This window comes from Anabas testudineus, chromosome 21 (assembly GCF_900324465.2).
Source record: "Anabas testudineus chromosome 21, fAnaTes1.2, whole genome shotgun sequence".
NCBI lineage: Eukaryota > Metazoa > Chordata > Actinopteri > Anabantiformes > Anabantidae > Anabas > Anabas testudineus.
Window position 1 is genome coordinate 7,417,016 of NC_046629.1, and position 11,805 is coordinate 7,428,820.

The window sequence follows — 11,805 nt, forward strand, 5'->3', positions numbered from 1 at the left end:
TCCAAAATGAGACTGAAAGGAAAATGATGTGGTGAAAGAAGACAATGAAAGCTCTGAGGTACATGCACTGAAGTTAGGAGGAAGACGAGCGTGCGGCCAAATCTAAACGAGAACGTGTGAAACAGGAAATGAGTGTTTAGAATGAAGAACAGAACAACTTCCTGTCCGACAGAGGGAGAGATGGGGATCGAGGGAGGGATAGGTTTATTTTTAGACTTCTCTTGTAAATGCAAAACAAAGTGGAATGTCAGAAATCAACAATAACAACACACATACAGCACAGACAAGAGTGCAGCGGGCGAGCGCTCTGCTGTAGTGATGAGCTGGTCGGCTGCTTTTCACTCTTACATCGTCTACACCCATCTACAACTGTCTATGTCTGTCCAAGCTTTAAAGCAGCTACATATTAATAACCTCAGAGCTTTTATTTTTGGTACCGACAGAAATGTATTTACAGCACAGTGCTGTCACTGAAAGTTGAATAAAATGATCTAATCTTCTTCCTCTTTTCTTAATTTTGGGCAATTTCAGCTTTTGTGTATAGTACAGTGAAGAAACATGAAACTAATGTGCCAGCTTGTGTTTGTGGCTACCCATGGTGCTCCTGAAATCTCACATTCTGTCTTTTTTTATTACAATTAATTTACCATTAAATTAGAAGCAGATTGGACGAAGTTGGAATCTATTTTCTATCGTGTAAGCCGACTACTTTTAGCGAAGATGACCCACCGAGTGTCCAGAATGAGACGTAGCTTGTCAGCGTTGATGGTAACCAGACTCAGAGGTCACGACTGTCTGAATGAAATCACACTGTTACAGTGCGTTTCCTGCAGACTGAACTCTGCAAACAGACACTTGAACCTTCATCTCACTGACTGCAAACAGAGTTAAACACCGGTGTGAGAAACGGAGCCTGTTTACATTTCTGCTTCAACAAACAGCAGAAGCTGGACAAACGCTCTACTTATTACTTTTTTGTTGTTGTTGGAATTTATGAGCGGCTGTAATTAATGGAGCCTAATGATGCCAGGAATATCAGAGAGACTTATTCAAGTAAAAATTCAACTTAATTTACTTAAATATTTTAATATTTAATCTCAGAAATGTGCAGCTACTTCTCAAAAATGACTCATTAAAAAACACAGAACTACCCAAAAGTAAGTCATTTATGAGGTTAATGATTATTTTTTTCATCAATTAGTGGACTAATCAATTACAAATATTGTTTTATTAATGTGACTTAGCAAAAAGTTAAATGATACTTAAAAATGTGTAGTAATAATAATATAATCGTTAAATAAGCACTCACTAATCATTCATCTGCTAATTTTACTTTAATTATACTTCAGATACAGATCCATACTTTTATAGTATTTACACACTTTAATCTGAATACTTCCTTCACCACTGACTACACATAGCACAGTTTTGAGGTACTTTTACTTAAATACTGACTGATTTGACTGATTGTTTTCACTGTGTCATTCATTTACTGTACAAAAGTGCAGCCAGATGTTGAACAGCACCATCACTAATCTTCTCCGGGCTTTAAACTCAACATCTGTCAACTTAGAAACACCAAACTTTAACGTTTGTTCCTCTGGTTCTCCTAAATATTTCCAAATACTGATAAAAAAAAAAAAAGCTGAATTTACAGAAGAGAGCTGTAAGAATAATCAACAGATGTTTGTTTTATTATTAGATATTAACATTTGATGATATGACACACTTTAAAATTGCTCAGGTATTATATAAAGCTAACAAAAATGGGATATGAAGTGGAATATAATGAATATAATAACAATACTTACTTACGGCTACAATTTTCCTCCTTACTTCCGTATTTTTACATTATTTTACTTTTTCTTTGCTACAGTTCAGAGGAAACTTCAGACTCTTTACTCCACTCTATTTATTTTACAGCTTTAAGAACTTTTTTAGATTAGTAATAACTATTATAAAACTAATGAATGTTGACATACTATTATGCATTAAGCACTTGTCAGTACAGGAAGTGATTAAAATCAGCTCCACCTACCAGCTGTTGCTGTTGTTGTTGTTGTTGGCGCTCAGTTTTTTTTATATACTTTTTAAATTAATTACTTTAACACAATTCTCACCTTTAGGAAGATGAACAACATCAAATTAATCTCATCACTTACTTAGTCTTATATCCCTGGATTATTTTTCACTCTGTATTCTTGTTCTTCAAAGTGTAAAAGAATTTGAAGTGGTACTTGTAGCGCAGTACATTTTTAGGCCACTACTTGCACTTGTACTTGAGTTTGTGTACTTCTACCACATCTGGCACTGTGCTTAAAATCCTAATATGTAAGAAAAACGAGAAATAAGAAGTTTCTACATATGACTTTCATGTACTATTTCTATTTTGTGCTACGTTTTACAGCTGCTCAGACAGACATGTTGTTCCACACCTGAAATAAACTCAGTGTTTCCTCTTTAACTTAAGAACCAAACAGCTGTTGGTCAATAGGCAACAACAGCAGTAAATAACACACACACACAAAGTAAGTGTACACATTCACACAACTACTCTACTATAGTAAAATGTAAAAGTACTTCCACTTAACTTGAGTTTTTCTATGTTCTGCTTGTTTATACCACACTTCAGCAGACTTGAATGTACTTTTACTTCTATTTTAAAGCTCCAGTTACACGCTACCTTGTAGATTGAGAATATTAATACCACAACTTTGATGTATTAGAGATAAAAGTAGCCACACTTCTTATAAACTGCAGATGCAGCTCTGAACCTGTCAATTTCACTTCAACACCAGCTGTTTGGATTCAGGAACTCTTGAATTCCTCATATATTAAAGACTAAACCCTGTTTTAAAAAACCCTCATGTCACATTAAACTTTCTCTTCTTTTTCAGCTCACATCAACTTGTTGATCCTGTTCAGTTGTCCCTGCTCCGTTTGACACGCAGATCAACAACTGTCGTAGTAAAACTGTCCTCAACAAGTTCCCACCAGTAGTACTACCACTTGGAGCACTTCATTAAGAAGTATTATTACGCGTACTGTGCGCCGTTTGGTAACTCACCGTCATGTTTGTCCGCAGTTTGTGTCTCAGCTCCAAAACTGTCAAACTTGCCCAAAACTTTTCTAAAAACACTCCAACATTCCTGCTTCCGCTTCCTGAAACCACTACACCACCAGAAGCAGCAGCAGCAGCAGCAGCAGCAGCGTGGAGGCGGAGGCGCGGGCGGAGGCGGGTCTGCAGCGGGCTGCGGCGGAGAAACACCGACACCTGCCGGAGCCTGAGGATCCGCGCAGCAGAGCCAGGGGTGGAGACGTGGAGGTGTTCTGAGAGGAAGGAAAGAAACCTAGTCCGTAATGTTCTGTTCATGGTTACAGAACAATAGAAATGATCCACAAAACCCAAACTGAGCAGCAGAAAAACAGGAGCTGCTTCAGTTTGGATACTTCCTCTTGTGTGGCAGGGGTGCAAAGTATTCAAGTATTCACGTGTGGTACTTTAGTACTGTTTGAAAGTAGATGCACTTTAATTTTTAGAATTGCATTTTGCACAACGTTACTAAACTATTGCACCTGTACTCCACTTAACTTATTAAATACCACTACTCATGTGTCAGAATCTTATTAATGAGACAAAATACAGAATAATCATAAGGTTTTGTTGATCCACGGTGTGAAATTGACAGAGTTACTCAGCAGCTTGTAAAGTAATTCAAAGCATTAATGCATCAATGATTGTAATCCTGTAATTTGTAGGAAATGAGCCATTCTGCATTTTACTTTTGGTACTTCATGTACGTTTAGAGAAAATATTACTTTCACTTAAGTAGCATCAAATTTTATCCTGTGATAATGATACTTTTACTTAAGTAAATGACCTGAGTACTTCTTCACTCACTGTATAGATCATTCTGCAGACAGCAGAGAGTATTTTTACTTTGGTACTTTCAGTATATTTACTTTTGTTCCAGTGCAGGGCGGCCAAATACCACTAAATATTTGTACACTGATGATACTTTTATTTTAGTAGGAGATTTAAGTACTTTTTCCACCACTGCCCAGTACTCATAAATAAAGTTCCTATAGAAATGTACAGATTTAAAGAGGGAACAACTTCTAAAACATCTTTTATTCAGAAATGTGTCCTTTACTTTTACTTTGTAAAGTATCTACTGTATGTTATTATACTGTAGAATGGTAAATGAGCTGATTTTAACCACTTGTTCTTTTTTATTATTTTGTATTATTGTAACTAAAACTCTCTAATACATGCAGTGGAGTAAAAAGTACAGTATTTCCCTCTGAACTGTGGAGTAAAAGTTGAAGATCTACAGTTCACCACCAGGTGGAAATCAAACTCCACTGAACTGATGACGCTTTTAAGCTGCTGTTGTTTGAGCTGCTGCTGGTACAACAGGAATTAAAATAGTTTAAGATGTGACATTTCATTTTAAACTGACCACAGTCACCGTCACAGACATAGATCATTAAAGATAATTATAGATAATGTTATAGACTGAGTGAGTGGAAACTTAAACTGCTCAAGAAGAGAGAGAGCAGAGATGTACTGCAGTCAAAATAAAAGAAATAATCCAAAATAAAAGTACCCACTGCACATAATGGACCTTAGTGTTTAAAGAACGGTGTTATCAACAAATGTGACTGTGTGATTTATTTACTTGTTATTTACTGGTGTGTGCATGCATGTGCGTGTGTGTTTATATGAATAGGGTAATCTGACCTTCACACACACACAGGCTGCAGTATAGAATAATAATTCCTATTCAACAGCCGGTTTCTGTTTCCTGCAGCTTCCTCTCCTCCTCATTCATTGAAATGTCTGTAAAATCATATAATTTATAAACATGATTATATCATAAATACATTTTATTATCACTATTTACTGGATTACTGGACCTGACTATATTTATTTAGATTTTTATTAAACATCTCTTTTTTAATTGTAAAAACCTCTCAGACATGCAGTTAACAATACACAGTATAGTAGCTGCATAAAGAATGAAAAGTTAGCATTAAAGCATCAGTTCTAAACAATCAGTCACTGCCCTCTCTACCTATTAAAAGTGAAAATCAGTAAAAACATGAGCTGAAGTCTTGGTTTTACATTCATTAATCCTGAGCTGAGCAGTGACATGATTCAGTGTGTGTAACCATTACCTGTCAGAGATGGACAGACAAACAGGTCCTCGGATGCTGCTTGGTTACCTCCTAGCAACCGGGTTTATCATTAGGATGGCAACCACTTCACTGGAGAACTGCTTGGTCCAAAGTCCAAAGTCTTGTTGGTCAGGGCTGATGTAGCCAGTACACAATATACTTTTAGTATTAAGGAGTACTGACAACTTATGTGACACATAATCGCTACTACTACTTAACAGTACGTCGTTCTGCCACATGAATAATACTTTTCTTAACTTAACATGTCTCTTGAGTATTTCTGGCCCTATATATGGCACTAAAGCCAACAACTGTACTGGCAAGGTGCTATAGATTAGGGTAAATTGTTGTAGTCAATGGCTGTGACATTAAAAAAGTACAATTACCTAAAAAAGATTTTACAGGTTAGTCTGAGTAAGAGCAAAGTCACACAATACTTTTATAATATAATATAATAAAATATAATATAATATAATATAATATAATATAATATAATATAATATTATATTATATTATATTATATTATATTATATTATATTATATTATATTATATTATATTATATTATATTATATTATCATTAGATGTTTGTAAATTAGTAAGAAGTCCTCATTATGTCAGAAAATATATTTGTTGTTTAGTTATGCTAACACTTTCCTTTAATTTAATTTCCTTGAATTATTTATTATTTGAATCAGACATTTACATTTAATAAGCAGCAATAAAAATGCAAATGGTGAAGTAAAACAGCGACTGTCAGGTAACAGGTAAAAAAGCATGTCAGTACTGAGCAGAGCTAGAAGAAGTACTCAGATCTTAAATAAAAGTACTATTACCATGGTCACTTGCAGTAGAAATAACTTAAAGCCTTCATTAGAAAAATAATAAATAAATAAATTATCCAGTTCTCAGTAATTAACTAATTACTAAGTACTTCTCTCTTAATTGTAGTACTACTCAAAAGCTGAGTACTTGAGTAAAAGTACTTAGTTAGGAAGGTGACGTGTGCGCGCGCATGCGTGCGCGCCCGTGGCGACAGATGGTCCACTTTGCTCAGAGACAAACGGAAGATTTGTCACGTGATCCCCGGGGCCGGTTTAGTGACGTCAGCACCATATGGCGCGTGCCGAGAGGGCGGGGCCTGTATATGCTAATCCCCCCCCCCCCCCCAGCCCAACCCAACTCAACCCCTGTGTGTGTGTGTGTGTGTGTGTGTGTGTGTGTGTGTGTGTGTGTGTTGTGCTGGGTATAAAAAGCAGCATCCTCCCGCACACACCTCAGAATGATCAGAGCAGGTCACGCACAGTCACGCACAAACACGCAAATAAAGAGCGCGCGGGATGTGTGGAATCTGACGGACTCATTACAACAGGTAAGATTAATTAATAACTGATATCTGATCGATGCTTCTTAATGTGTCACCTTCTCTGTATCAAAGCCCTGAAGCCAGGACTCCTTCTGGTTTAAATGGTTTAATTCTGTTTTTTTGTTTGTTTTTTATTTACATTTGATTTCATTTTCTTTCATTGTAATTATTTTATTTTATTTTATTTTATTGACCCTTCAACAGCAGATTTGTCTCTAAAAAATATCGTCTTAGAATTTATTTAAGAAAAACAACAGTTATATTATTTTGCTTCTGTTGTTTGTTTATTTGTTTGTTTGTTTGTTTGTTTACTTGTGTTCATCTCGCATGTCGGCTCATCTACACCTGTCTCACCTACACCTGTCTCACCTTCGTAAATTAACGGGACCAGTCGGCATAAAACGGGAACGAAAGAAAATCGGATTTTTGATTCGTCAATTCACAAATTATCATCATTATTATTTTTAAGCTTTTAAAAAGTTTCTACCGCCGCTTGTTTCTTTATTTTTTTCTGTGCTGACAAAACAAAGTCAGAAACATTTTATGTTAAATGTTTTGTATATAAAAAAGATTCAGATCATTCACATCGTTTAAATGTTGAGTTTAACTGAGCAAAGCTGCGGATTTGAACAGTGTCAATAAATAAACTGATGAAGAGCAGGTTCCGTTTCTCCCTGGACTGTCTGAGGCTGTTCGGCTGTAAAATTATTTCTAAAACATTAAACTAAGTGTCGTGTATTGTACAGATTGAAGCGCAGATGCTGATAATAAATGCGTGATTTTGACCTATTTAGAAAAATTACTTGAAAAAGATTTTTACTTTTCAACAGAATGATTCGGATAATTTATGCGAATAATTCAAATGCGGTAAAATACTGTGTACTCTGATGTTAGAGAGCCATCCAAATTAAAATGTGAACTTTTTAAAATATTTTAATTATAAATTAAATCAGAGTAGTTTATATTAGACTCGATTTTATTATTACAGGTAGGCACGGAGCCAAATGAAATGCGCTTATGGAATAATGCAAGAACCCAACTTGACGCATGTTTCTCACACTTTGCTCCTTCTTTCTTTTTCTTTCTTGCGTTATTTTTTAATTTTCCTCTCGTTTATACAGAAAAGTGAGGATAACATCAGTTTCATGTCATAGTTTAATTGTGTTAATATTGAAGAAAATCAACATTACAAAACCTCCTTTCATGATAAATGTATCACTATAGCTGCAGATTTCTGTATAGAAACTAAATATTAATGTTTTTCTCTTGTGAGAAAACACTTTTACATAATTTAGTTTAATTCAATTGAACTTTGCTTCATGGAAGTTGTATGCAGCAGCTGCACTACAACACAAGAAGAGAAGAAATAGACCTTCACATTAAAACTACTGCACATGTTGGTGTTTAATACATCTACTGTTATTTTAACTGATTCTGTTTATTATAACATGTCTTCTACATGTGTGATGATGAACACATTTGCTCTGTTTTTCCCAGAATCAGCATCATGACCAGGTCGGTGCGTGAGGACCAGGCGTCAGTAGACTCGGAGGAGCAGCAGGAGCTCAGCAGCCCCACGGGAGGAGAGCTAGAGAGAGAGGCAGGGGGAGCAGAGGAGGAAGAGGACCGCCTACACCGTCTGGAGGAGGAAGATGACGAGGACGAGGAGGACGAGGACGAGGAGGAGGAGGAGGAAGATGGCGAGAACAAGCCCAAGAGGCGAGGGCCAAAGAAGAAGAAGATGACAAAGGCTCGGATGCAGAGGTGAAGAAGATAGTTTTGTGTTTCCTCTTCTTATTCTGAGTTTTAAAAACAAATATTTCTGTTTCTGTTTGGCTAAAATCCAAAATATTTGACACAAAAGGAAAGATCATTAAGATCACCTATAGTTTTCATCCTCTGAGGATCAGGACTGTGAATTTTATGAAGATCTGACATCTGGACCACATGGAAAAACATTATCGTCATTAAACCTCTAACAGGACACAACATCCGGACTAAAATTTTACCGAGCAGGTGTGAAGGAGAATTCTTATTGTGGCCAAAACAAAAACAGAGCCACCTAATTTGGAAAGATGGATGTGATAATATGTCAAAATGGGATTGAACAGCTTTTTAAACATCAGAACTTCATTACCCAGAAGCCTCAGCTGTTCTCATTTAGTCGGAACAGGGCAGGACACAAACCTTCCTGAAGCCACAATATTGTATGAAAATGATCTCCTGAATCTTTTTATACAGTATATTTATCACTTGACAACCAGATGTCTCCACAAAGCTGTATTCTGACTTTCAGCTCGTTCTTGAGCCTGTCAGAACTTTTTAAAGTGAAAAACATCTATATGGTGAATCAGGATTTGATGGCGACCAAAGCTGAGCAAAAAAAGTCAAGTTCAAATTGATGTTAATGTTTCTCCATAACTGCTCTAAAGTTTGCCACACAAATTCAACAACTGATTAAATATCACTGTGAGTTTACAACTTATTTCTATTGTCTCCACGGAGGCTTATTGTTTTACACACTCACAAAAAGAAATTCTTAAGAAGACTTAAATTCTGCAGGAGAAAACAAAACTACTTACCACTTTTCTTTAAGTCATCATGTTTTCTGTTCAAAGTTACAACTACGTGTTTGCAGACTGATAGTGGCATTAATGTATTTTGTTGTTGCCTTTTAAATCAGCACTACTGTACTGTTACTACACAGCTTTTGTTTGATTTAGCTAGTTACTTAGAGTTGCAGACAGACATTATGTTGATGAAAACATAAGTAGTGCTTGGATGTTATCACTACTAGGATGCTGACAACTGATAACACGACAAATCTACTGTGTGTTTCTGCAGGTTTAAGATTCGTCGGATGAAAGCTAACGCCCGAGAGAGGAACCGCATGCACGGGTTGAACGATGCTCTGGAGAGTCTGCGGAAAGTCGTCCCCTGTTACTCGAAAACCCAGAAACTGTCCAAAATCGAGACGCTCCGCCTCGCCAAGAACTACATCTGGGCCCTGAGTGAGATCCTGCGCTCGGGAAAGGCACCAGACCTCATGAGCTTTGTTCAGGCACTGTGCAAAGGTCAGCATCAAGAAACAGTACCAACATGGAGTCAGCAAATAATGTGAAGGCTGAGCATTGATGTTGGATTAAGTTAACCAGTAATAACAGACACTGATATGAGATGTACTAATATTTATTTATAGAAAGAAGTAAAAGCTTTGGTAAAAGCTATTGACAGGTGACATGTTGATCAGAATAAACTGTTTATTGTGTCTCTGTGCTCAGGTCTGTCTCAGCCAACCACTAACCTGGTGGCCGGCTGCCTGCAGCTGAACCCTCGGACATTCCTGCCGGAGCAGACCCCCGACCTTCCAGCTCATCTTCCCCCTGTCAGTGCTGCAGCCTATCCTGGACACTTCTCCTACCAGAGCCCCGGGCTGACGGCTGGCCTGCCCAGCCCACCTTACGGCACCATGGAGCCCTCCCACATCTTCCACCAGGTCAAAGGTCAGCCCTATGGGCCCCTGGAGCCCTTTTTTGATGGTGTCCTGGTGTCGGACGGCCCGGCGTTTGACCCGCCGCTCAGTCCACCACTCAGCATCAACGGAAACTTCTCCTCATCCTTTAAGCACGAGGGCGTCACAGCTGCTGACTACGACAAGAGTTTCTCCTTCAGCGTGCACTACGGGGGAGGAGGAGCTGGGGGACACCCAGCCATGTACGGGGGCGGGGGATCCAACCCACGGTGCGGCGAGCTGCAGGTGGATGGGATGATGGGCTTTGACGGACACTCGCACCACGAGCGGCTGATGAACGCCCAGCTGAACGCCATTTTCCACGACTCCTGAGGAAGACTGGAGGACTGAGAGACTGATGGAGGCTGAGAGACGAACAGGCAGACCGTCATATATCTTCTCTTTCTGTTCATCTTTCTTTTCTTCTCTCTGTCTGCATCAGGTCCTACGACTTCCTCCGTTTGGTCATGAGGAATGTTGACGATGATGTAATCTTTGTAGCGCTTCATCTCGTGGAGACGCTCTCTGAATGTCTCATTGTTATCCATATTATCACTTAAAAATAATCAATAATCAATGAGCAATAATCTGGAGGAAACTATGCAATTTTGTTAAAACCTGAGCCATGCTCAGCGGATGATTCCAAATGTGGAAAGAATAAAGATTTCTCTATTTTTTGGTCAGCGTGTGAGGAGGTGTCAGGCCGGTGTTTAGCTGGCAGTGCATCAAAGTGTTCATGTTGTTCACGTGGTTTTTACTTTTTGCTTTTTATAACGTTCCTGTAGCATTCTGTTAACATTTCATGTGACTTGTTCATATTTTATAACATAGATGTTTATAAAGGCCTTTTATTAAAAGGAAATTCATGTGATTTGTCTGAGCTTCTGTTCCTCAACAACAGCACAAAAACAATATTTCCCACCTCTGTTTAGTCCCGGAGCCTGTTCTTCATACACAAATTAACAAGTTAGCAGAATAACATAATCCTAGATCTATTGGTTCTTCCAGGTTCTTGTTGAACTTGTCGACAGTGTCAGAACAGGAACACCATCCAGCTACAATCCAATTGTCTAGAGGAGTCAGAGAACTTCTGCTAAATATACAGTCAGTGTCTAACACGACCGTCTAAGTCAGGGTTGACTAACACTGATCCCTGAGAGCCACCACTCTGCTTGTCTTCCAAACAGCCCTGCATGTACAGCTTATGATTAGCTGAACACCCCTGATCCAGGTAATAAGCAGTGCAGGGATGTATGTGACTGTGTGTTAATGGATGGGAAGCTGGACCCAAACTAGAGTTAGTTGTCTCCCGTCCGAGTTGTTAAAGTCAATTTCAGTCAAATTAAACTTCATGTTTAACTTTTAGGACCACATTTATACAATCAGGAGTTTACTTAACAATCACAATATGACATCAATGTCACACAAATAATATTTTAACTCCAGTTTTAGTGATGCCACGCTCTCAGATCTTAATCATAATGTAGATGTTGTATTGATTAATCCCAAATTATCCTTAATAAATCAAGGTGGAATATGCAGTCTTTTGTTTGTTTGTTTAAGGCCTTCTTGTTTGAATAAAACAAGGAATTTTCATTGAAGAAAACCAATCAGAAGCTCCAGGTTTATGTTGTTGTGAGCAACCACAATTAGCAGGCTGATTGATCTACACAGTGTGAGCATAGAAGTGATGGAAGAAATAAGAAAGGATGAACATGTAGTGTGAGATAAAACACACAAGTTCATGTG

At 37.9% G+C, this 11,805-nt stretch overlaps 2 protein-coding genes across 2 annotated transcripts in view; one reads left to right on the top strand and one right to left on the bottom strand.

Annotated features, from left to right (window-relative positions):
- Positions 1–3,181, bottom strand: part of itprid2 (ITPR interacting domain containing 2) — a 33,550-nt gene extending 30,369 nt beyond the window's left edge. Inside the window, exon 1 of the mRNA XM_026376220.1 lies at positions 3,068–3,181. The gene's annotated coding sequence lies outside the window, so the exon portion shown is untranslated. The remainder of the gene's footprint in view (positions 1–3,067) is intronic.
- A 3,287-nt stretch (positions 3,182–6,468) lies between these two features.
- On the top strand, positions 6,469–10,918 carry neurod1 (neuronal differentiation 1). The gene is made up of 4 exons (XM_026376899.1): positions 6,469–6,551; positions 8,043–8,309; positions 9,390–9,619; positions 9,827–10,918. Exons 2-4 carry the CDS (start codon positions 8,053–8,055, stop codon positions 10,387–10,389), a joined length of 1,050 nt encoding a protein of 349 aa, XP_026232684.1. The 5' UTR covers positions 6,469–6,551; positions 8,043–8,052; the 3' UTR covers positions 10,390–10,918.
- Positions 10,919–11,805: the final 887 nt, after the last annotated feature.

What these genes read in the sequence shown, in the direction of transcription:
- neurod1 (XM_026376899.1), top strand. Translation starts at nt 8,053, where the DNA reads ATGACCAGGTCGGTGCGTGAGGACCAGGCGTCAGTAGACTCGGAGGAG. An exon ending in ACAAAGGCTCGGATGCAGAG is followed by an intron (nt 8,310 to 9,389) that starts GTGAAGAAGATA and finishes GTGTTTCTGCAG; the next exon opens with GTTTAAGATTCGTCGGATGA. An exon ending in TGTTCAGGCACTGTGCAAAG is followed by an intron (nt 9,620 to 9,826) that starts GTCAGCATCAAG and finishes CTCTGTGCTCAG; the next exon opens with GTCTGTCTCAGCCAACCACT.